The sequence below is a fragment of the Bemisia tabaci genome, chromosome 1 (assembly GCF_918797505.1).
Source record: "Bemisia tabaci chromosome 1, PGI_BMITA_v3".
Classification (NCBI taxonomy): domain Eukaryota; kingdom Metazoa; phylum Arthropoda; class Insecta; order Hemiptera; family Aleyrodidae; genus Bemisia; species Bemisia tabaci.
Window position 1 is genome coordinate 52,669,466 of NC_092793.1, and position 25,506 is coordinate 52,694,971.

The 25,506-nt window shown below is 35.6% G+C and overlaps 4 protein-coding genes across 4 annotated transcripts; 2 read left to right on the forward strand and 2 right to left on the reverse strand.

Annotated features, from left to right (window-relative positions):
• Positions 1-86: 86 nt before the first annotated feature.
• LOC109044777 (vacuolar protein sorting-associated protein 26C) lies at positions 87-6,894 on the forward strand. The gene is made up of 7 exons (XM_019062695.2): positions 87-334; positions 1,679-1,822; positions 2,247-2,477; positions 3,380-3,529; positions 4,607-4,703; positions 5,341-5,466; positions 5,957-6,894. The coding sequence occupies exons 1-7, from the start codon at positions 278-280 to the stop codon at positions 6,037-6,039; spliced, it is 888 nt and encodes a 295-aa protein (XP_018918240.1). The 5' UTR covers positions 87-277; the 3' UTR covers positions 6,040-6,894.
• A 700-nt stretch (positions 6,895-7,594) lies between these two features.
• Tgt (tRNA-guanine transglycosylase) lies at positions 7,595-14,149 on the reverse strand. Its single transcript, XM_019062693.2, has 8 exons — positions 13,877-14,149; positions 12,924-13,013; positions 12,050-12,203; positions 10,915-11,047; positions 10,033-10,194; positions 9,236-9,404; positions 8,433-8,627; positions 7,595-7,896 (listed from the first exon to the last, which is right to left on the reverse strand). The coding sequence occupies exons 1-8, from the start codon at positions 14,000-14,002 to the stop codon at positions 7,744-7,746; spliced, it is 1,182 nt and encodes a 393-aa protein (XP_018918238.2). The 5' UTR covers positions 14,003-14,149; the 3' UTR covers positions 7,595-7,743.
• A 298-nt stretch (positions 14,150-14,447) lies between these two features.
• Positions 14,448-21,696, forward strand: Rpi (Ribose-5-phosphate isomerase). Its single transcript, XM_019062697.2, has 7 exons — positions 14,448-14,714; positions 15,237-15,297; positions 16,372-16,487; positions 17,340-17,473; positions 18,140-18,281; positions 19,838-19,943; positions 21,229-21,696. Exons 1-7 carry the CDS (start codon positions 14,655-14,657, stop codon positions 21,318-21,320), a joined length of 711 nt encoding a protein of 236 aa, XP_018918242.1. The 5' UTR covers positions 14,448-14,654; the 3' UTR covers positions 21,321-21,696.
• A 1,295-nt stretch (positions 21,697-22,991) lies between these two features.
• Positions 22,992-25,417, reverse strand: l(1)G0004 (RNA-binding protein pno1). The gene is made up of 2 exons (XM_019062698.2): positions 24,652-25,417; positions 22,992-23,928 (listed from the first exon to the last, which is right to left on the reverse strand). The coding sequence occupies exon 1, from the start codon at positions 25,254-25,256 to the stop codon at positions 24,654-24,656; it is 603 nt and encodes a 200-aa protein (XP_018918243.1). The 5' UTR covers positions 25,257-25,417; the 3' UTR covers positions 22,992-23,928; positions 24,652-24,653.
• Between the last annotated feature and the right edge of the window lie 89 nt (positions 25,418-25,506).

Below are 25,506 nucleotides of genomic sequence, written 5' to 3' on the forward strand. Positions count from 1 at the left end.
AGCGAAAAACTTTCTCAATAAGTACTGTTTACATCCACCTTGGGGTCTCTTCTGCGGTATGTCGATGTGGCCGATGTGAGACAGAAATGTGAGATAACGCGAGTGATTGATAACGGATGTACACAATCACAATCACACATTCCACATGTAAATACTTTCTTTTTTTTCTAGGGATTATGTACAGTTGCAGTTGCGTAAAACTTTAGGGTTTTTAACTTTTAATTGATTTTCATTTGTGTCAATCTGCCCAATTTAACTCTGTTATTCATCATTCATAATGTCGTTATCACTCGACATCCAACTGAAAAAAGTCAGTAAAGTGTATCAAGAAGGGGTAAGTGAAATCTCTTTATAGTAGGTTCAAAGTAATCACACAAGTATCTGAAGCTTTTTGGATAAGTTTCTTCAGTTGTGATCTCATAAGTCTCTATTCAAGTCTAATCTTTTAAAAGGAAGTTGCCGAGCAGTTTTTCTTGAAATTTTCCGCAAAGGCCGCAAACCTCCCATAGGGATGTGTACCATAATCGTTTTCCATTTTTTTTATTGGATTAAGCTCGTCTATGGATGCTTGCGCCAACTCTCTATCAGCTTTTCTTTTCGCCCAATTCGCGGTTGAAGTTTATATACCTCCTTGAACAAAAGGAGGCAGCGCCGCGATAAAAAGTCCTGAAGACCCCTCTTCCTTTCAACACTCTAGAACGGTCTACATATAAACAAGGAAAAATCCATCTGGCCAGTGGTACAGAAGAAAGTGGGAGAGAGAAAGAAACTGATTTGAATGGACAAGAGAAAAGGTTGTCGAATCCGAGATGAGACTGCCGCTCAGCATCAGACCTAATCGTGTAGGGATTTGACTGATTTCCTTATTGACACACTGTACTGGAGTGCTGTAATGAGGGATCTCTTTGACTCTTCATTGCCGTACTGCCTCCTTTTATTCAAGGAATCATCAAAACTTAAACTGTGCATTGTGTAAAAATGGTAATTTGTAGAAAATTGGCGTAACGATGATTTTAGATCAGCATCCATAGACGAGTTTGATGCAGTAAAGAAATTTGAAATCAATCATGATACACATCCCCTTAAGAGATGGGCCGGGACCTTTTTCTCCTCTCTTCAAAAATACATGAAAATATCCAGGAGATATTTCTGTCAGTTTTTTTTGACGAAATAAAATGTAAGCAATCGTAGATTCTGAAACTTTGAGATAGAGATACTTAGTTTGTGACTTTAGTCATTGATATTCATTTTCCAAACATCCTTAAATGGAAAGGCCCAGCTGTTTCAGATTTGTGGTATGGGGGTGTTAACTGCAGTATAAGATTAGCATCAAGGGATTTATCGTGCTGCCTCTTGTGCCAATAGCCAAACACTGTAAAAGACTCCTTTATCTACTTCTTAGTCAAAGTAATGGACCCATTTATTAGCTAGGTTCAGAGGAACTCTTTTAACAAGCATCTCTCAATGGGATTTACACAATATGGATGCAATACGCATCAAAAAAAGATACCTAGTTCATACCAACATTTTAACGGAACTTTATCTAGCTCTGTGCTAATAAATGAAAAAATAAATAAATTATTCACAAAGAATCAAATAAAAATGAAGAAATGAAATGAACTTTAAAATTTGTTATTATTTTTTGTCATTACAGAATATCTATATTATTTGTTCATAGGACACTATCGCTGGAGCAATTGTAATTGAATCTCCCAACAATGTGAAGCACGATGGATTAACCCTGAGTATAGAAGGCGCTGTTAATTTACGCCTGAGTCCAAAAAATGTTGGATATATTGAAGCATTCTACAATTCTGCCAAGGTATAGAAATAAGCAGATTGATATGATCGACTACTCAAATGTACAGAGCTATTAGATATTTAAAATTTGTTTGGAGCCCAAAAAGATGAGAATTTGAATATTCAATTGAAATTAGCGCTGCTCCACTGGGCCACAACAGCAGCTGATCTCTAAGGGATGTCAATGGTGCTCAAGGTTGCCGGACTGTAGTATAAAATGTAGATATCTGCAAATTGCGTCTCATCCCAATGTATGAAACTCATTCTACTGATCACTTGACGTTGGCTCTTAATGACCTAATGTTGTAAAAATATTGCGCTTTAATGGTAAAAAATTGCAATTTTCTTGCATTCCAATACAATAGTATCTTTATTTGCACTTAGCCCATTTGGGTGAATGGTAATTTTTTTCAATTTTTAACAATGACATCGTGCTTATGTTCTAGCCTGTGCAGCTTGTCTCCTATTTCGTTGAGGTAGCAGGACCTGGCAAAATTCCATCAGGCAAAACTGAGATACCATTTGAAGCTGTATTGAAACCTTTGACAAATAGGACACTCTATGAGACTTATCATGGGGTTTACATAACAGTGCAATATACTTTACGGTGTGATTTAAAAAGAAACTTTCTGAACAAAGACCTATTCAAAGAAATAGAATTTTTTGTTGAAAACAAGGTGAGACTATTGTCTTCAAATAATGTTGTGTTCCTTGTATAATGTAAAATATCAAGTTCTCTTTCAAAAATTAAAGACCCTAAATACCTAAAACTGTTAACAAGCAAAGAAAATTTCACCTCACAACTTCTCAACTCCTTATGTAGGTACTAGAAAAACACATAGTGGTGAAACTACTCTTTTATCTCCATTAATTTTTTTGGTCAAAATTGGTCACAATCGTGAGTTTTTTCGTTTAAAAATCAATCATCAATTGAAAAATCATTGCAAGTACTAACAAGCCAGAAGATATAGTGATGCATTCCAAAATGCATTGCTATAAAACCATACAGTAATCACTGGGGTTAAAAAACAATAAATAGTATGCATTATTATCAATAAACCTGATATAATGAACTTTGCTCTCAATGTTAAATCTGATAATTGGTTTCAAGTATTTAGTACATTTAACTGAGCATCATTTTTCGTTTTTTTTTTTCTCTTTCTTCCAAAGCGATGAATGAATTTTTAAATTTTGTAGAGCTCTAGGGAGGTACATATTTTCTCTTCTGCTACATCTAAATTTAGTTTTTGTCATCTGTAATTTAGAGGCAAATAACTTTAATTAGCTTTTTTTTTCATTTTCATTTTGAAACATTAAAGAGAAAGTTTTTCATTGCTCAATGCCACCAGCTTAATTTTACAGCTTTGAAAATTTTATTCTCTCATCACTGCATCGGGATTTCTGGCGATAATCCCTGAAAAGTCAGGGATTTCATGGCAAAAATGTCGATGACTGATTTTTGCTAAAATAAATAATTACAGTTGTTGTTTCTCATCTTCATGTTTACATCTTGCTCATATTTGAAAAACACTGGAAACTCTGACAATCCCAGCTAATTCTACCTGTCATGTTTTTGCAGCCGAAAGAATATGCACCTCCAAAACCAATGGAGTTTTCTATCAGCCCCGCTTCATTACAAAATGCTCACAAGAATTACATTCCTTCTTTTAAAATTGTCGGCCATTTAAACTCAACAGTTTGCTCGGTGAATAAACCTTTCACTGGACAAGTAAGTCTCTTTTACCAATTTTTTAATTTTTTTAAAAAAAATGTTGTTTTAGATAATATATTAAATTACTATGTATATGTATTTGAATTCATACATTTTTTATTAATATATTATATTAATAATAAGAAAACAAAAAACTAAAGAGTATTTGCTGTAACTGGTCTGAAGCCCAGTCTTTCTAGCGGCTCTGCATCGTCTTTGATAAACTGTGCCATAATACCTGTAATTTAGTTGTAACAGCTAAAACTAAAAAAAATAGTTTTGAAAATATCAATTGATGAATATATTTGAAAAAAAAGAAACAAAAAATCATAAAATTGCAATTGTGGAAGACCATCTTCAAGAGCCATCTTTAGCACTGTAAATAATTTCACAAAGGTGATGGTCCTTTCCTTCAGAGAAAATTTAAGTTCATAATTCATCAATAAAAAACCGGTATCCCTGGTCAGAGTGTTAAAAGAAAACAAAGTACAAACATGCCCCAATTTCGAAGTGCAAAGGAAAAACTTCAAGAACTGATGTTGATCTGTTTTCATTAAAAATAAAATAAAATGTTAGAAGGAAAAAAAGGCAAATTAAGCTTTTATTCTCTCCTTCATTTAAACGTAGTCCAATGTAAAGAAAGTTGAGAGGGTAAGAATGACTCCCAGAGAAAAGAAGCGGCAACCCCAATAATTGCAGTGAAAAGTAGCAAAATGGCCTCGGACCTACGTTGGTGTTGTAGCCTCTGTGCAGAGGTATCCAGTAGTTGATGTCACAATGTCACGTGCCCCTCTTGTGACAGGGACAACGCCAGTTTGATTAGGAATTTTCGAGTGCAGTTTTTAGCACTGGTCATATTTTCTTCCATCAATTATTCTCTCTCCATTTTTCTTTTATCTCAACATCGAATTTTAAGTTTATGTTCCCTTTAATCTTAGTCCTCAGTTCTTCATTTTTCCTCATCTTGTGTACTGACAACCATCTACCGATTGAGGGGAAAATGGCTGTAATCTTCTCTCATCCATATTTTCTTGGCCACCCTGCTAGCCCTCTTTTAAACCTAAATGTTTTTAAAATCTCTGTTCAATTTTTTAGCTGACAGTGGAGCATTGTGAGAGCTCTATTAAATCAGTCGAGTTGCAGCTAGTTCGAGTAGAAACTTGTGGCTGTGCTGAAGGGTATGCTAGAGATCGTAAGTATTCACCTCTGAAGTACAAAACTCAATTTTATATCTTGTAGAAAGTGTTCATTGAAATTATCTACAAAATGGTGAAATTATGTTTGTCCTGCTTTTCTCACAGATAACTTTTAGAAGCCCAGTTACCCCTGAGTCACTTGCACCTTTTACACCTCCTTTTTACACCTTTAGGGCTCCCTTTTATCTTACAAAAATTATCTCTCAATAGTATCAAGCTAAAAATTTTCATTTTCTTATCGTAGATGAGCATGCCAAAAATCCAATCCAGGAATAGACAGATTTAGTGTCTATATCATGCTTGCAATATTCAACAAATCGAGTTGTGATGATTCTGTGTAAGGTAATTGTGTTAATCCATTGCAATGTTAGTCTCAACAAATCATAAATCAATTGATGACTCATTAAACACAAGAAATTTCGATTGCAAGGAGCAGTCACACATTTTCTCACTGTGGTGTGAAAAGGTGAATCAGAGACAAGGTTATGTGTTGGTTTAGAAAGGAACCATGACATTTGTACGGAATACAGAGATTCGACATCAGCCAAATTAATATAGTCATTTTTTATCTGAAGATCATAACAGCCATTTTGTCTTCAAGGTTTAAACCCTGTTGTTTGTTTTTTATCACAGCCACTGAAATACAGAACATTCAAATAGGAGAGGGCAACGTTGCAACAGGTCTTGCAATACCTATTTACATGATTTTTCCCAGATTATTCACCAGTGCCACATTGTGCACCACTAATTTTAAGATCGGTACGTATTTAAAAATATTTGTTATTGTTATGGATCAGTAAAAAAAGGCATCGGATCCCTTTGGTTACAAGTCAATCTACTGAAAGCGTATAGCTCTCTAGAAACATACTGATGAAGTCTACACCAAAATTTAGTCAGATTCACAAAACTATGCCTCAACACCAGATAAAAAGTTAAAACTAAGACTCTTTTACTCATGTATGGTTGTTTGTAATGCCTTTTTTCGGTAACTCCTTTTAAAATAGTACCTTTAATTGAAACAATCTGACCGGTCCTTTCCCCAATTATCTTTCAACTGTTTCTGTTTGGTTTATCTTGATAATGCGCCACTCAGGCGATCATGACTGTCCTTAATTTCTTGAAACTTAATGGTTGATTTCACAAATTTCGGGAGTTATGGGCTGCATGAGATCTTTTATCGTATAAAACTTATTAGCTCGTCCCTGTCAACATAAATCTAATTATCTGGATTTTTTTTTTTCTGTTACAGAATTTGAAGTTAATCTAGTGGTAGTATTTCATGATGATCATCTGATCACCGAAAATTTTCCCATAACTCTTGTGCGGTACTGATGCTCCTGAAAAAAGCTGAAAGTCGTAAAATGAACATCTGTTAACTTCATTGTCTTTCTTATAAAAAGTTGGTGTTATATACCTTTAAAACCATTTTACTGTGATGAAGCGATTACATGAATTTCCAACAATTTTTCTGTGTAAAATTGTATGCTGCTAACTATTTGTGGTTCTGATCTGCCTATGAGGGAAATTGGAAATATATCCACGCATTGTTGCCACAACTTCAAGTTCCAGCACTGAAAGAGATGAGAACTTAAGTCAGAGGAAATCCTAAGCCATTGATTCAGTGAAGGACTATGCATAGAATATCCAGAAATTCTGCGCCGGCTAAATTTCGGTATTATTTCATATGATGCTTCTTATGGCTACTTGATGCTCAAGAATTGCTTTTACTGTTCGCGGATTGCTTCTACAAACGTCAGACGAATGACGAAAGAAACAGGAAAATGAAAAAGATGGTCTACTTAGGAAGACATCCTGCTCTTTGTATGTACCTAGAAATGAGTGTCGACCTGGCAAGCTCCAAATTCCCTCAAGCCTCAACATGGTGACCAACCTTGGACCTCTTATAAATGTTACACTTGACAGGAAATATTTTTGTCAATATTAGCATTGAAAACTCAGCCTCTGGACACAAATTATTATTTGTCAGTATGGTTCTACAACCTACATAGTTTACTCATCTTTTTGCTGTGTTCGGTTTGGAACTGGACTGCTTTACACAAAAAGAGACCAACATATTATATTGTTCCTTGGGTTGTTGCCGAAAATGTCTATTCCACAAGGATTTTGTGATTACTGGACTTGTTAATAGTTGATTTCTTAGAAATATATTTATTTACTACGTTTTTATTTATCATCCACTCCAGTATTTTTTTCCCCCTCCATTCTTTCATGTACAAAGTTTGAACGGAAAAGGAATAATTTCGCAATTTTTACACATCTAAACTACCATTGGATAGTTCTTTCTTGATTGTTTGAAACCAAATATAGCCTTACAGAGACAAACAGTCTCAACTCTTTTTCATATTCAAAAGTTTTTCTTTGATGTGTAGATTTTGCTTCTAGATTTCTTAAAGAATAAAGTCACATTGAGTGACCCTTTTTGTGGTAAAGTGTCTTGAGGGCTTTATGATCTTTTTACATTTGCATAAAGTACAAGCTTTAATTTATTCCTCTCACAAAAAGTCTATATTACTCCAAAGAAGGAAACTCCCTTGACTTTTTTTAAAGTAGATTCAAAGTTACAAAGGTTAACTTCAATGCTGTAATTTAATAACCTCGTTCAATCGGACTACTATTTGCCATTACTACCATTGATCTGCCATTCAATCCTGTTATCTGGTCCAACGGCATCATCAGCCCTCCCCCTCATACTTCCTAATAAAACTGGTCTGTTTGTTTTGCATGTGAAAGGAAAGAAGAAAAACTACTTATTCTGGTGTTGAAGGGAGCAATTTTCACTTACTTAGAGCTGATGCAGCCGAAAATGGCCTTGGATTTTTTTAATCCTCCTTTACTTTTCCAATAACTAAATAATAACTTCTCCAAGTGACATGAAGGCACAAAAAATTTATTGGTAGACTGAAAAAACTTTATAAGTAAATAGATACAGAAATAAATGGTGGGTTAAAACAGGAATGCTTTCAGCACATTACTAATTCTAAAAACAAAGGCAAAAACTTGCTCAGATCCGGAAATTTAGCGGTCAAGTGTGATATTGACGCTACTCAGTGATTCAACTATCCACAAGGGGAACTGGCCATCTGGATAGTTGATTCTCATAAAGTCTTTGACAAACTCTGGAAATCTGTTTTGCTTGATACTTTCACGAATCGACCGCATTAAACGCATCTGAAAAAAAAAGAGAAAGAAAAAAATTAAATAATTTTGAAAGTGAGGAAAGTCAGAAAGCACTAATCAGGAAAAACTTAGTTATTTCAGTCTGCATTGATGATTAGTGATTAACTAGTTGGCAACAAAAGTAGTTAAGGTTGAATAGGTGAAGTAAGAAAAGTTGATAAAATAATAGACAAGTTGAAACAGTATCAGGTGCTGACTCTTGATAGCATTCTTATTTTTGGGGCAACATCAGGCGCAGGCATTGGCAGGTGAACAAGGAACCGTACATTCATACACTTCTTCGTCTGTATCTCATTGTCCCGTCAAAAGTCTTAGAAACAGGTTTTTTGGTTCTACTTCAAAAGATCTTGTAATTCCTGACTCCAGTTTGCAGACGAGTGAGAGAATATATTTAGAAATTTTTTCTTACACTCTTTCAGGTGCCTGCACCTGACAGTGCGCCTGTCCTGCAATAATTTTGGCAAGAAATGCATATAATTACAACATAATAAGCTTAACTTATTGACATAGAATGAGTTAAAATATACCTGGAATGCTAGATTATGAACACTTAAAAGATGACACGCCACAGTCTCCGCTGAAATGATAGAGTGAATATACGCTCTGGTGTAAGTTTTACAAGTTGAACAATCACACTCAGGATCTATAGGTTCCATATCGAATTCAAACGCTTTCTGTCGTAGATTGATTTGACCAGATTTCACTAGACCACAGCCAAATCTCTAAAAAGAAAGAGAGAGAAAGACATCAATTACTGTCACATCAACCTTATGGTTAGATGACACCACGACACAAAAAGAGATTGCATAGACACTTGCTGGCACTAAAAAGATGAAAAACAGGAGAACAAATGAGGAAAACTAGATGGAAGGCCGAAAATTGAGGTATATTCAGTGATTGATACAAAATACTGAAAAAGTCACAATAAAGTAAAAGGGAGCCATAAGAGCGAGATGGCTGACATTTAGCTCATGCCAACTGAATGTAGAGGAGACCTCAAGAAGGGGGCAGCCCACGCTTATATGGATTTGTTGACGTCACAGGTGGTGAGACAAAAAGGCAAAAAAATCACTTCTGTCTTAATTCGACCATTTTGGGGTGTTCTTGGACTGATGACGCCATTGTAGAACCCATTGATGACGTTATTGAACACCTTATGATGACATCATTGAAGTGCTTCATCTTCTTTGTTATTGTACATTTTCTGACATTTTCGTCCATTTTTGGCTATTTGAGGGTGCTTTCGACCGTTTTTGCTTCTCTTAAAAATATTTCATTCTGTGCAAGAATTTCATGCGTGGTTCAGACAAAATTTAAAGAGAAAACTTACGGCTGTCCTTGTAGGGAAAACGCAGTCAAAGAGATCAACACCAAGGGCACAACAGATAACAAGATCAACCGCCCATCCAACTCCCATACAATAGCGAGGCTTGTCTTCAGGTAGATGGTCTGCAGATAACTTGACAATTTTCCAAAAGTCGTCTTTAGCTTCACCACCGCTGAAATTACAGTAACTCAATGTGAGAATAAGGTGGGGGGGGGGGGGTTGTGTGAGAGGAAATCATGCTCTAAAGAACTAAAATCTACCGACTGATATTCTAACAAAAATTGATTAACAAAAGATGATTTCTATTTGAAAATAAGGTTGGCCTTTATTTTAAATTTGACACTTCCACCCCTTCACTCCCTATCTCAATACCCACGATGAGGAACCGGTCGGCCAGTTTTAAGGTAAGGGGACACCCTTGACGAAAATAGAATTTCTAAGAGGAACAGTAGTTTTGCAGAAAAGCCAATTTTCAATCAATAGGTTTGCCTGTAGATTTCAAGTAATCAAAAAATAAATTTAAAAAATGAAGAAAAACTGGCATGATAAGAACTCATCAAAACAATTTCTTAAATTTTTAACAAAGACTTCAAACTTACCCAGGTACATAACTTTAAATCATGTTTAGTTGTAAATTTCTGGGTTTTTTTTTCTTTCTTTTTTTTACACAGGGATGAGATGAGATTAAGGGAGATGAGGATTCAGTTGATTTTGGGGCTAAGTGCGCCTCATTTGAAATTGATACAAAACCTTGTTTGATACCTTAATTGAAATTGATACAAAAACAATAGTACACAAACCTCAGCCCACCAATTGCATATCCATTTGTATTTCTTTTGACTAATTCTTCAGCATTCTTGATTCGTAAATTTGGTATGAGAGAACCCTGTACAATAGGAAAAATGCTCTGCTCCTTGGGTCGTTTATGAGCTACTAGACAACGATCTAACCAACGAATGGTCCTGTTCAATATGAAAAAAATTTCACACATATATTATAACAGTTACCTCAGAGAGACAAAGAAAAGATCTAAAATTTTCTGTTGACTAATGCAAAACAAAAAAAAAAAAAAAAGGATGGGGGCTCAATCAGCTTCTATTTCATAAAGCAAGTATACAAAGGTTGTCTCATAGATATTCACATTGGTGCTGTAATTAAAAAACACTAGGCAACTTGAGACAAACTTATTTGAACCAAAGAAGTAGCTGCCACTTTGAAAATAGACACTATGCAACTGGCATTAAATTTTTTCACGGGGTTCCACAAAAATTTGATAGTTGACCACAGGAAAAATTTAAAAAATATTTTTGAAGGATGTCTTGGTTTTGCAAGACACAAACCTTTCGACAGTTTTCAGCAAACCGTTGATTTCTGCCCATCATTCTGCGTAATTTTGGAGTGGAATTCTATAAATGTGCTGGAAATTACTTAGTTGTATATTGGTGTGTATTTGACATGTAAGCTTCCGCATGAGATTTTGCTATTACCTAAGGACCACCCTAAAACGCAGCCCATTTTGAACTTGGATAATACCTCCTTCATGGAAATATCTTCTGTTGAGCAGGAAATGCAAGGTCTGTTACATTAGAAACCGGATTTTCGTGATAAGTAGCCCACCATGCATCCAAATTAGTTTTTCTTGGAATTTTTGAAAGCTGATAAGAAAACACAAAGTAAATTACCTCTCAGAGGCTTCAACAACTCGCTGGCCTTTCTCAAGTGTAGGTACAACATCATCTAATTGCATGATGATATCAGCACCAATTGCATTTTGAATTTCAATGGATCTTTCAGGAGTTAGCATGCATTCCTTATCTGAAAAACAAAATAAAAATGAAATACTGCTTGAAATATCTGGAGCGATATACTTATCCCGTTGAGGAGAAGACAGTACCTGCTATGCCCCCCCCCCCCCCTTTCTTATACATTGCAAGTGACCTTGGCAAAAAATAGAAATGTATCCTAAATCTACGGGGTATTTGCTATGTTTGCACCAATTTGTCAATTTTTTGCATAAAATTCCTTTGCATCGAGTTAAAAAATCAATACAAATGGTCCAAATACTGAAAATCTCGTAAATACCTAGAGCTTCAGACTCTGTGCCAGACAGGTAATTTTTTTTTTTTTTCAAAACCCTTCTGGCTATGGTGTTTATTTTACCTTGAAGCATGATTTAAGACTGTGCAACCTTTAGTTTGGTCGCTTTAAAAAATAAGCCCCCCCTTCCCCCCTCAAGGAGAAGGCAAAAATGAGATTTTCTTAATTAAACTCTTTCCACTGATTTTTTCAACTAATGCACATGTGTAGAAAATTTTGCCTCCACTGTAAGTGAAAAATTGTATTTAATCGCCGGATTACTTTTAAAAAGGGGTTGTCTCCTGACTCCAGCAGACATCTTTAAATACTGAAAAACACAATATTTATGATGCAGCTTGATGCTTGATGGAAGCATTACTTAGCTTCAACTTGGACTTGTAATACAGAATCTTGTGCATGAGGCTTTGAAAACATTGTTTAAATAAGCATACAACTAGGCATTACAAAGCGGACTCTGAAGCAGTCTTTTAGCCACTAAATCACTAAAGTGAGTAATATTGGAATTAATGGGACAATTGGTCTAACAGGTTAAGGCACCTGAGTATCTCTGGAGAGCATTTTCCTGAAAGGAAGAGAAAAATCAAAAGGAGCCTGAGCTGCAGTGTTTTCTTGGTCAACTATTTAATTGACCATCAAGATTATTTTGAATTAAAAGAAGAGACAAGCAATGACTACAATGATATAAGGATAAAAAAGCTATTCAAAGTAGAAGTTACGTACCTCCGTTTGGAGACTGGAATTTTACACCTTCTTCTGTAATTTCTGCAAATTTTAGAAGGGAGACCATCTGGAAACCACCTGAATCGGTTAAAAGTGCTCTGTCCCATCCCATAAAGTTATGCAAGCCACCAACCTTTTCTAGCAGTTCTGAACCCTGAAAAAAGTAGAGATATACACAGGCATGTTAAAAATTTATTCAATCGTGAGCAAATTCAAATGCATGAGACTTGTCACAATACTCCTCATAAATTTGCTGCCAACAAAAGACTGAGACTCTGAGATTTCTTCAATGTAAAGTAACCCTAACATCAAAAACTTGAAGCTCCCTAACAGTGTACGGAGGCCCATCCGTCTAGTTGCTTCGAATGTTACTCAGCAATAATAAAACCTGTCTTTTTTAACTAAAACAGAGAAAAATATATTTTTGCTGACTTCTTAAAATGAAAGAGTAAAAATACTTATTTATAGGTACTTGTGTTCAAGTTTCTGGGGTGTCTCCAAATACTAATTGATCCATCTTCTCTCTCCACCACGACCCGTCTTACTGAGCAATTAAACTTTGGAGTAAAGCATTTTTTGAGAATTTTGAAAATTCAAAGACGTACGGTTGCAAAAGTCTAAAAGCGGAAAATATTTTGTCCGCAGTCATGAGTCCACCAGACATGCCTTGCTGGAGTCCTCAAAATATCAAGGCCAAAAATGAACTTAAAAATTGAGGTTTCTGTTCCTTCGCTAGCTGCTTGAAGCATCAAACTTACACCAATTCATAGTCCATTCGATCTGTTTCTATTTTGTTTCATTTTAGGGTTTGATGATGCAACTATCATGAGGAGAGAGATTCCAAAAAAAATGAAATGAGTATAAATGAACAAACCGGCTGTAATCCAAGATGATATGTGTTGCCAAGAATGATTTGGCAATCGAGAGTTTTCAACTGATCAGGGAGTAAACCTTTCATTGTCCCCTAAAATTAATGATACAAAAATGTATTAAAATGTTTCAACAGACCATACCAAAAAAATAAAGCTCATTATCAATACATGGGTGACATTTTTGGGGAAATCAACATATTGCTTATTTCTGTAACATTAATATGAAAAGATTCTTACTACTTAGAACATTTAATTCGTAAGTGTACATAAAATCAAAAATTTTTTATCAGACCAACAGTAATGATGAGTCTGTGTACTTATGTAACGAAGGATATCTCACACAAAGTGCACCCTTGATTTATTACATGGCTATTGGAGAAGAACCTTATTAGCAATAAGAGACAGGTAACCATTTTCGTGTGTAGTTTGTAATCCAACACCACTGTACCTTTAAGATTGAAAATTCACTTGTCCTTTGCTCTTTCATAAAACCCTGGACCAGAAATGTCAGGAGGATGCAGAAATGAAGTCAATGTACAGCTCTGCATGATGCTGCAATGTCCAGGAGTAGTATGGATTGGTATGAGAAGGGGCATGCCCATAATACATGTGCACTACTATATCAGCACAGAATTTGGAGTCTCAGACTGTATGTCCGTTCCTATTTACAGAGCCACTAAAAACAAATTCCTTGATTCCAATGAACTTGGAAACACTGTTTTGAATCCAAGCAGTACAAGATCATTTCCTCAATACTTCATCTTAGCGAATACAGCTTCCTTTGACTGCGAAGATGGTCTGCGGCCTGGTTGTTGAATTTCATGTCAGCCCAAAAAGCATAAAAAATTGCTTAATATATTACATGGCACAGTCCGGGCTACGTCTAGTCCTGTCTTGCCGGAAAAAAATCAACAATCGGGCAGATTTCTAAGTACTTTAGACACATTATTTTTACCTTTGTTCCGACAGGCATGAACATGGGAGTCTCGACTGTGTAGTGAGGTAGCGTCATTAGGGATGTCCTGGCTTTCGAGGTTCCACATTTTGCTAATACTTCAAAAGAGAGAGCGGAATCAAACATTATAAAACAGAGTTAACTTCTAAGACATGCGGGATATTTCTCATTCTTCCTGGGAAACAGAGCGAAAAAGTGCAGGCAGAATTTCATCATTTGATAACAACGTAACATAACATAACACACAACCTAACCTCTAAAAGTGGTCACATGTGACATGTTTTGTTCCGCTTTTTTTCCTTCTTCCTGAACTTCCGAAATTCAGTGTTGCCGCTTAGTGTATATTTTATTTTGAATTTTGAAAACATCTTGAAGTTCGGGGATATCCTTAAAAATTCGGAAGTTGTTTTACCAGTTTTACCTGTGTAATTTCGGTAAACTAAATTTTTTAAAAATTCCGAAATCCGGACCTTCGGTCCAGATCTCTCGGTCTCAATGGTCTCAAGTCAACAAACTGTCAACAAAGGACCGAGGACCAAGGACCTCCATGCTTGTTTTGTTTATCGGTTGTTATCACTAACCTTGGTTGTTATCGAATCCCTTCCGTCAGTCTGATAACTGATAAAATAAATTCTCTAGAGTGGTGATAAAAATCTGTCTCGTCTGCTGGATGTCTTGAAAGATAAACTCTTTCTTGCTCAGTCTACAACCCTCCAATATTTTTCGTAGGTTTATTTATTTATCCAAAGTTGAATTTCAAGCTCATCTATCCAGAAGAATGTCCATCGAGGAAGCAAAAAGATTGGCGGCTTTCAAAGCCGTTGACACTTTCATACAGGTGTGTCTCTTTTCCTCCTTCAGCTTCTTCTATTCAGTTGTTAACAATTATTCTAGTAATTCACAACCCTCAATGATTTGCTACATTAAAATCCTGAATTTTTCCCTCATTCGCTCATTCATACGTTTGTAATTGAACCCACAACAAGCCTCACGGTCCTCATGTTATCTCAATTCAAGGCATTGCGATAAAAGTCCCCTCTGCTGTCTGCTTATTAAAATATATTGGCAAGACAAGACATTGCCCTTAACTATTCAGTTTATAACATCTTAATGTCTTATTGGGCTGCCTTGAACTTTCAGTAATTGGCCTGCTGAAACTGCGAGCTCTCCAGCAAAACTTTTGCATTCATGCGTACACCAGGAAGTACGCTTTACAAAACTCCCTCCTCACCTTACCAGTGCCTATTCATATCGGTTTTTGCTGTGTATTGTCTATTATGTTGTAAGTTGCTGAAGGTCAAAAGTAGTCAAATCAATTGGTAATGTATGATATAGGTAGCTTTTTTCCTCTTGTTCACAGGACAATACGATAATTGGAGTTGGAAGTGGCAGCACAATTGTTTATGCAGTTGAAAGATTAGGTATAGTTGTCTTCACTTATTTTCAATAATACCGATAAATGTTTGTTCTAAAATGAGTTCTAACAAAATGTGTAGTAGTTATGCAATCAGCGATTGGTAGAACTCGTGTCAGACCAGTCAGCAATTGATTATTTCCTATTTGCAGCGTCTAGATATTCCATAGCAATCAAGGATTGACTTGAGATCTGAACTGCAGAAAGAAAAGAATGGCCAAATATCACAGCATCCTGAATGCATCAGTCATCAGTTGGCCCATTTGTTAGCATTCAAATTTCTGTTGACTAGTACATTTTTCTGATGTGACTTTTGTCCATTCTTTTTTTCCCCAGTTCAAGTGGAAGATAATGCCATCATGCACAGATATGTAAAACGGCTCATTGTGCATGACAGTCACAATGAACAACTGCCAACTTATCTGACGCAAAGACAAGACAAGAAATGATTTGGTTGGAGTGCACCAGGTATGATCATTGCACACAGCGCATAGCTAATTATTGCAAACTGCACAAAGAAAATTCGTCTATAGTGCCTTCAAACTTAGAGTGCCAATCAAAAGGGGTGCCTAAGAAAATCAGATGCCACCGCAAATACTTGGAAGTAGCAATAGCTCAACACTGTTAGTACCATACTTGAATTTTACTTTTTTTCTGAATAAATTTGCTCATTAATTTTTAACTAGGAAATTTTATCCACTTATTTCTTATACCACAACTGAGCATAATTTCCTCAATGTGTGTTCCTGTTAATTTGGTTCAAGACTTAAAAACAAAACTTATCCATGGGAAATTCACATACCTACCTATTTGGATAATGGTGTTTCAAAATTTTATTTTATTTTCCCCAAGGAGAATTATCCAACACAATTGCTTGAAATTTTCCCAATATATTCTTTAAATAGAACTTAAAACTTGAAAAAGTTTTCAAAGAATGACGTTCAGTACTTTTTTATTTAAACAATGAAGTACCTTAAGGCAAGAAGTCTATAATGTCGCAAATGAAGATAGGTACTTGGTTTGGGAGTTACAAGTGCCAAGCTGAAATATCTTAATGGTGTCCCATTTCTCCTGTTTTTAGCGGAGCTGAAGAGAACAAAAAACTTAAATGTGGTTTGTGTTCCTACATCTTTTCAAGCCAGGCAACTCATACTCTCAAATGATCTTAAATTGGGGGATTTGGAACAATATCCCAAGGTGAGTCTTCTAGTTTTTAGCATATTTCCATTTGTATGCGCAAGAATTAGGATTGCTTAGTATGAAAAGTAATCTGGGGTCAAAGCCTCAGCTGATTCTCTTCGTTTTGTTTGATTTAATCTGTTCAAAAAATTTTGAGAGAAACTTGAGGGACTCTTTTGGAAACCTTTCCTGATGGCCAGTTTATGAACCAAATTTTAGCGATATGTTAATGCCTGCTGACAGCCTATTTGTCAATTAATATTACGTTTGGGCTGTTGAAGCCTCAGAAAGTAGTTATCTACCCTCAAAATCAGTGTTATCTACCTCTAGAGTTCTCCAGATGTTCTCATGTGCAATTGAAGTCACTTTTTGCTGGTAAACAACTATTTGTTGTAAAGTTTCTTTTTATTCTGTGATGTGTTGGAAACATCAGCAGTTTGTTTGCTTGTTGGTGTTTTTGTTCCTAAATTTCTTTCAGATCTCAAGCCTCATTCTCAGCCTTTTGCATGGCCTTTTTCTGAAATTTTGAATCACTCATATACTTAGCTTGTTCACCAAGCTTGTTGACTAATTTTCAATTCTCCTTTTTAAAAAAGAAGAAAGATCACTTAATTCACTAGAATTGTTTCTAATTTTTTTGAAGAATCGTCAAATCATAAATTGGTGAATGTCCACAAAAAACAAGCTAATCGTTGCGGATTTGGAGCTCTCATTTAAACGCCCATCGATGCTTGTGATTGATGGTCCATGTAGTTATTATGAATGCACGTCTGCACGAACCATCAATTGTTGCACTTCTTGTATACCTATTCACATTGTGTTACCTCTGTTTGATGTTGTGAAACTGAGTACGTGTTCTGGTTTGTTTAGTTAAATTGCACAATAGATGGAGCGGATGAAGTTGACAAAAACTTAGTTCTCATCAAAGGTGGAGGAGGTTGCCTGCTTCAGGAAAAGATCATTGCTGGCTACAGTGAAAAACTAATCATTGTTGCTGATTACAAGTAAGTTACTGTATCTCAATTTGATGGGGAAATGTATTAATTTATAAACAAAAATCAAGTATTCTGATGTTTAGTGTAGTTGACAACTTGATCACTTCCTGAGTCAATTTAGCACTTCTGTAACCTTGCACAGGATATGGAAAATTTGGTAAGGTTTTAAGAATTGTTACTGCCCAAGAATTGGCTAAAAACTCCTGGAAGGCTTCCATGAGGGAAGAAAATTGGATGAGGTATGCTCAATTAAGAACTGGATTTTAGTCTCAACTCAACCCCATTTTTATGGAGGATCTCCAGCGTATTGGAGAACAATTTGATAGTCAGTAGATCAATTAATAGTTTCGGGATCGCAGGACATTTCTCATAAGTTTCAACTCACAGCATCACATCATGCTGTAGTAAGTTAAAATTTGTACACAAAATTTTTGCCAGTATGCTCACTGAAATCAAAATTTTTCAAAATCTAGGTCGCAAAAACATCTTATCTTTACCAAAAACCACAAGAGTTCGCAGGCTTGATTACCGCTGAAATTGCTTGTCTGAACTCTAGGAAATCATGTAAAGTAACTCATTTTTTTCAGAATTCTTTTTCCCTGAAAGTGTTACAGCCCTGATGCTTTAAGAACCAAACAAAATTTAGTAATCTTTTACTTTGATCTGTTCATCCAGTAAAGACTCTCAGCACCTTGGCGACAATTATAAAAAAGGAATTCCAATTGAAGTCTTGCCTTTAGCATACAAACCGATTCAAATGCGTATTCAGGAGAAATATCGAGGAAGTGCAACTCTTCGAATGTCAAAAATGAAAGCTGTAAGTTATGATTCCTTAAAAGTGTTAATTCAACTGCCAACCATAATGCAAAATGTTTTGTTCAAAATTCAGTCCTCAAATGCATGACAGATATTTTTTCATATCTACATACTTTTTTCGTGGTTTTAAGTAAAATGGTGTTTGTATTCCTATGTAGGCTGTCCAAAAAATACTGCTTCTTTTCGTTTTTTGAGCAAACTGAAGTGGCTATTAAGAGGCGGAATTTTAAGTGCTGAAGCCCTCTTAAGTATTTTTAAAATGTACTTTGTAAGCTGAAGATTGATTGATTGATTGACTGATTGACAGAGATGTGAAGATTACATGTTCACTTTAACCCTCCAGGATTGTTAGCAATTTTTTTTTCAATAAGAAAAAAAGGTAAGATGAGAGAAAGCAATTTTGCATTGATAAAAATTACAAAATCAAACATTAATTTACTGAAAGTTACTTTTCTTCATTGTATGACTTAGCTTTTTGATATTTTCAAAGTATCATCCATTGTTTTTCATGCAGAACTTCAACCTTCCTTCCCACTGCCCAATAATGGTTTTCTCCAATTCGTGCGAAGAGATGGTATCAAAGACTTGTTAAAGAGAACGTCGAATTTGTGTTTGTCACTGACAAACGTTTAAAACAATTATAAATCATGCGATGTCACTGTTCTCAATTCTGCCTTCATTCTGATAAAAATATGGTTTTTAATCCAGTGCATGTCAAAATGTAATGAAAATTGATCGCGAAGTTGAGAAAAAAGTTAATACCTGTTAAGAACAGTTACCATCTTAACTCTGAACAGTTGGCTGCACTCTTGCTGCTTCTTTTGTGACGTTGCCAATTGTATTCTTTATATAGGTAGCTTTTGATTTCCATTCTTTCTCGGTGGAAAAAAAATTGCTGAAAATCCTAGAGGGGTAAGTCAAATTAAAATGTCATTTTCAAAATTTGGTTAATCAGTCAATTTTTGACTTACAGAGGTCCACAAGGTATTTTATAAAGGTATTTAAAGGAACTTTAAGCTTTCGTGAATTGAATCTTGATAGCTACTTTAGTTTCCTTAAAAGAACCAAAGGTGGTGGTACTCTTTGGGCAGCCTATGTATCTTCTCAATTGACCTATTTACTATCTAAACTCTTTTCGGCCAAGAATTTTCTTTTTTATGCTGCCACAATCAAAACTGTATGAAATGTGTAGGACATTGAGGAGACTTTCGAAAATGACAGAAACTTTGTAACTTTAAAGCATATTGAGTTAAAATTTTATCAGAGCTCCAATGAGGTATGTTGATAGTCTCCTGACATCTAAAGATGCGTTATTGCATTTGGTTAATCATCGGTTGTTATTTGTCAGCAGCTGTCTACAAACAGAAAGTCAACGACTTCCAACGTTTCTGAAAGGAGCTCTAGGTTTGATTGCCCAGCCTTATAAGATGCAGAAAATGTTACAAACTTGTTTTATATTTTTGCTACACTTACAATGTAACTCTTATTTTTAAGTTACAGAGGGTTTAAAGTTTTCTCTTTAAATGTTTAATTTTTTAAGGCCTTGTATCTTTTCAGGGTCCTGTGATCACTGATAATGGTAATCTCATCCTTGATTGGGTTTTTCCCACGTCTGAAACGTTTAACTGGGATGAAGTAAATAAAACAATCAAGATGATGCCAGGTATGTCACTTTTAATATTGCTTTGATTGTTAAGTGGATGGGGCTAGAAATTTCTGTGCCAAGACGCACCATTTTTCACCAGAACAGTTTCTAAGTACAGGTATGTCTAAAGAAACTCATTAGAGTTTGATCTGATAACCCTAGCCACATGAATTGGACTGCATTTTGAATTCCAGCTCACTTTAGAAACAACGCTCGTGCCATTATTTTTCCTACACAGGTAAGTGCTTTTCCGAGTGGGTCAGAAATTGTAGTTCCCAATTGCAAAATGAAGTCCAATTGGACTACATTTTGCAATTAGGAACTGCAATTTCTAGCTCATTCGTATAAACACCTAATTCAATAGATAAACTGACGATACTTTTGTTGTTTCTAAACTTGTGATTCCTAGCTGGGAATCACTCTTAATAGTGGAATAATTTTCAGTGAGGGATTGTAATCTCAGTCTCTTGAATGATAGAGGAAAACATTTTCACATGACTCTGTCACTTGCAGTGAAATTAATGCCAAAAATTTTCCATTTCATCTCTTCATCATTCTTTATATGAGTCTGACTGGCTCTCCACAAAGGTGGATATTCAGAATTTTAGATCACAGCAACTTTCAAATGAATCAGAAATCTATTTCTCAGTTCTCCTTCTCACTCAGAGCAAGCAGTCCATTCTACAATGCCCTGCATTTTATCATAGAAATTCCGGAAAACCTTCAGCGTTTTTGAAATTCAAAAATGTTCTTGACTTATTTCAAGTGACTGGTTTTTTGTGGAATATTGCATGTAAAATGCACTATGCAGAGGACTTGCTTACCTCCAAGGCTATGTATTTCATTTCATCGTGTGAATCCTGCATCATAACACTGCCATGCCAAGGAAAAACGCTGTATAAATGTAGGAGAGTTGCCAAATTTCCTCCGATGAAATGTTATGTTTGTTTATTTTTGAGGAGAGTTATGAACATTTTCTCTTGAAATTTTCAGATACTTCAGACCCAATTACAAAAAAAAATCTATAAAAAATTGAGCGGAAAATATTTACAATTTTTCTTGGAAATTCGTATTTAATCGGAGGAAATTTGGCAACTGACGAAGGTTTATATGGCGTTTTTCCTAAGCTTGGCAGAAAAGGTGTCCACAGAAAATCCATACCTAAATGCTTTTAGCCTTTCTACAGACCTTACAAAGTCTGTGCTTTTTCAATTTATCTGCTATTTTTCCATATTTTAAAAACAAAAACGCTGTGCTTCACTGTGTAAGTACCCCACATTATTTGATTTATTACTTGTTTTAGGAGTGATAGAAACCGGCTTGTTCATCAACATGGCTCACGCTGTTTTCTTTGGCACAAAAGATGGCTCGGTTAAAGAAATTTATACTAAATGATGCTCCAGATGAAACAGAGAGAATGAAATCTTTACAGTTTTTTCTTTGTCTTGTGAGTCAATTATTTACTTTAAATTTTGTTGTTAATCTGCCTTTTACTGTGATCTCTAAATTGATGCATCTTAATTAGATACACTAAGTCATGGGTGAAAAGATCTCAACGCCAGGCCTACGGGCAGCTTTCAAAGTGACCTTTTTTGAGGTACTAATTCAAGCTGGAGAGTGATTTGGGTTACCAATTACACCTATTATAATTTAAGTATTTATTTAAAACATTTATTTTTCTATTCATTTACAAAGCTAATGGTTTATATTGTTTTCTGTGTTAAATTGAGATTATTTTGGATTGGTTTGAATAAAATAAATTGAAATATTATCCTCTTTTTTTCTTGATAACCTTTTTTTTTTTATAAATTTACACAATTTATGCTTAGTTCTCAAACTTATTTCGTATGATGTACATCTATCTGCTCTAGTTTCAGAGAAGATTCCAGTTCATGTCATCTCTACATGAGCTTAAATCAACAAGTTAATACACAGTTGAACCTAAGCCCTGTATCTTTCTAAGATCTGTAACTGAGCCTTGTCCCCTCAAAAATTGGTGAAAAGTAAATTCCAAAACAAAATAAGGTAAAAAAATTGCAGAGTCTTGCCGCAAAGATACAACAACTCTAGGTTTTTCACAGACTATTCCTGTAAGTTCTGTCTGCAGCCTAATCACCGGCAGATACCAACGCCCATTACCAAGGACTTCACGATTATCAATCAACAAATCGGCCTTTCGAAAGTGATGCTTTATCTTTTTTTCATTTCCTAATTTTTTCGAGCTCCACCAATGTGCTTTTCTGATTTGATGACACATATAACTTAGCTTAATTCTTTCCAATGTTTCCACGTTGTGCTTCAATTTTATCCCTTAAAGTCATAGTAAAATATGGGAGTACAACTTTCGAAAGGAAGCAAAAAGGCTGGGCAGTTTGAGGCGAGCACTAAACATGCCGTCCTGATTTTTCATATCAAATGTGTTCATTTGTAAAATTGGTATGCAGAAAGTATTACAGCAGGCCTATGACAAGAAGTTTACTTTTCTCAGTCTACAGTCAAAATGTCTAGAACCACATCCTTTTCAACCATTTAGGGGTACACTTTAGGGCAGTGGTTCTGATGAGGTAGCACTCCACATTGTTGTCTGCAGGGGAGTGTTTGGTAAGAGGAGAGGCATACTAGTGCCTAGCTATTTGACTCAGGTTCGATATGTGCGTCCGTTGGATTGGATGACAAATCCAACAAATGTCCCACTCATGGTGGGAAGAAAGTTTCTTCCACAAGACCCTCCTTTGGTTGTAGAAATTGCTTGAATCTTACCGGTTACGGTAGACCAGGCAAAGTAGACTTCCTTTGGGTAGACCTACTGTCAATGAATTGTAAAATCGAGATGACTTGGTGCTCTGACTTGCCGTAAGGAGCTGCATCCTTGGGGCTTATTTGTGGTTTAAGGCTAACAGAAGCAAGTCCACTGTTTCAATTGTACATGATTTAGGGTATTTGGATCCCTTCATTCAAACCTGGCTCCAAATTTCTCAGAATTTATTTTTGATTGACACTTTAATAAAAATAGGGCAATAAAGCAAAAAAATGGAGATAGAGGGCAATAAATATCTGCAGTTGTCATATAGGTACAAACAAAAATATAATTCAGAAAAAACATCTTAAATTTATGAAATCACATGAAATAAAAGAATTGGAGAGATTGCAAGAAGTTTACCTACATGGTGAATTGAAATTTCAAGAAGACTGGGCCTCGGTCCACAGGTATTATTGAGAACTATTTTAAATTTAAAGTTTCTGCAGTGAATCAAATACAAAGGCTATGTTTATAAGTTATCCATGTCCGCAACACAAAAAATAAGTCTTAAAATTTTTAAATCTCTTACTTCTTTATTCAATAAATTCATTTTTTGAAAATGGTATGCAAGACGTGATAGGCATAAGAATTGCTTGAAGCAAACAATTTTTAGGGGTATATCTTCATCATTAAAAGTTATAATTCAGGGCTAGACCCTCAAAAATCAAATGTCGCTGAGGGGGAAATCACCTATTTAGCATTTTCCGATGAGCTCCTTAGGATTGCTTTTTTAAATTTCAAATGGTATCAATGGATGATTCCCATCATGTAAATAAGAATAGCAGAGAATCGGTAAATTTAAAAATAGATACTCCCTTGAAAACCTTGGTCATTAACATAAACTTAAAAAAAACGAAGAGAGGACTAACTTGCCGATTCCATTTCTGTATTGTTCAACTTGTTCAAGCATAAAGGAAGCCACACTCTCCTTATAGATTAAGATGATGTTCATGAACTTTAAGAGATGCAAAGTCTGTCTCTTGACTTGTAGAAAGTATCAAAACTTACTCCAGTAGCAACAGCGGAATGATATGATGAATTTTTTCTTGAGTTGGCGGTGTAATGGGCAACTGAATAATTCTTCTGCAGATGGTTCCAGATGGGACTGGATGATTTTCTAGTTAGCATCACCAGTTTAAAGGTCCTGTGCTTTCTATGGTTATACCTTCATTGCTCCAAAACTCAGCTTCAAATGGTGGGTGCCTGAAAAAGAAAGGTAAACATAGAGGAGTCAGTCCATATTTCGAATTCTACAAAAATATCAAGTAAAAAGACCCCTACCTATAAACATAATTGAATATAACTCTTAACCGGCAGAACGGATCGCAGGGGTTAGCAGCAGAAAAAGACATTTCATTTCATGTGGCACACATTTACGTTACCCATGTTTTTAAAGAAAAAATGGACAATTTTCAGATTTTGAGAAACTCGAAATTTTAGTTTTTGGACTCTGCTGTGTTGAAAATTACATGAGGCTGCTTGAATTCTTAATACAGTGAATATTTGAAGTGTGTTTTTGTGGAGAAGAGGGCGTACAATATCCATGGCCAACTCTTCCAGGGCAGAGTGCTTTTTCGCGATGAAAATTTAAAGTAGGGGCACAAACTATGATATTAACTATGGTCACAACTTTCTACTACTATCACTATTGAAACTCCTTACTTGATGGTCAAAATACTACTAAAAATAGCAATAGCAGTACTGGGCAGTTTTATAAGGGATCCACCAAAATTTTAAAAAATTCCATTTCTGGCCTCTCCAATCCTTCTAATGTGACCGTCAGTGGCACAACTAGGAATCTTTGATCAATCTTCTTTAATCAAATGGTGACCAATGGGTTACTGTGGTTGGATTTACTAATCAGTTATAGGAAACACCTTAAATGTACAACAGAGGGTGGTGAAAAGAAAAAAATCAACAACTTACATTTAGATGCGGGAGGCAACTTTTGTGGCTACATTTCTCAACTGACCATACACTTTAGATGGTGGACTTCCAAGAATAAGATTACAGATCGCTCTCATGGCTATTTGGATGCTTTGATATGATCCAAGAATATGAATTTTGGAGTCTGCGATGACAATTCTTGTTTTAGTGATGTTTTCAATGGTATACTTTGTCCTGCCACCTTTTCCTGCAAGACGTCCAACTGCTCGCGAGTGATGATCACCTTTCAGCTGTTTGACATCTTTAATTTCGAAAGTTTCGATGAAAAGATTCTCCAATCGTACCAAGGCGAGGGCATCTTCAACGTCAAATCCACAGACAAAAGCTCGCACAAAATCGGCTGCTTTCTGAAGATTGGAAGCACTTTCATCATCAGAGAGAGGTGCTCTAATTTCAACATTTTTGGTTTTGATATTGAATTTAACTTGTAGTTTAAGGTGTTCGACAATGGGAGAAAATATTTTCATCCAATTCTCCTTTAGGGGAGTGAGGCGATGAGGGGGCACGGCGATTCTCCTAAAGTTGCTTAATTTAGCTACTTTTGACTGCTTGGTAGCGGGTGGATTATCGGCTTTCCTTTTCATTTTGAAACAAAAACCTGTTGCTAGAGACTTAACACATTGAAGAAATCACAATCGCGTAGTTCGTATGTAGTTCACACTCACATTAGATAACTAACTAATAATCATTAAGATGTTTACTTTCAGAATTTCAGAATTTCAAAAGACTCCCTAACCTCTAAACATAACACGAGGCCATGGCAGGTGGGAAGCGCTCCCTGGCGGAGAAAAATTTAAACTTTGAAGTAAACAAATGATGGTTTGCATTGTTGAT

Excerpts from the sequence above, each read along its gene's own strand:
- Rpi (XM_019062697.2), top strand. The coding sequence starts at position 14,655 with ATGTCCATCGAGGAAGCAAAAAGATTGGCGGCTTTCAAAGCCGTTGAC. Across the intron at positions 17,474-18,139 it reads ATCATTGTTGCTGATTACAA|TAAAGACTCTCAGCACCTTG; the intron begins GTAAGTTACTGT and ends CTGTTCATCCAG. Across the intron at positions 19,944-21,228 it reads AACAATCAAGATGATGCCAG|GAGTGATAGAAACCGGCTTG; the intron begins GTATGTCACTTT and ends TACTTGTTTTAG.
- LOC109044777 (XM_019062695.2), top strand. The coding sequence starts at position 278 with ATGTCGTTATCACTCGACATCCAACTGAAAAAAGTCAGTAAAGTGTAT. Across the intron at positions 1,823-2,246 it reads CATTCTACAATTCTGCCAAG|CCTGTGCAGCTTGTCTCCTA; the intron begins GTATAGAAATAA and ends CTTATGTTCTAG. Across the intron at positions 2,478-3,379 it reads AATTTTTTGTTGAAAACAAG|CCGAAAGAATATGCACCTCC; the intron begins GTGAGACTATTG and ends ATGTTTTTGCAG.
- Tgt (XM_019062693.2), bottom strand. The coding sequence starts at position 14,002 with ATGTTTGATTCCGCTCTCTCTTTTGAAGTATTAGCAAAATGTGGAACC. Across the intron at positions 10,195-10,914 it reads GTTGTTGAAGCCTCTGAGAG|GACCATTCGTTGGTTAGATC; the intron begins GTAATTTACTTT and ends CATATTGAACAG. Across the intron at positions 7,897-8,432 it reads TTCATAATCTAGCATTCCAG|ATGCGTTTAATGCGGTCGAT; the intron begins GTATATTTTAAC and ends TTTTTTTTTCAG.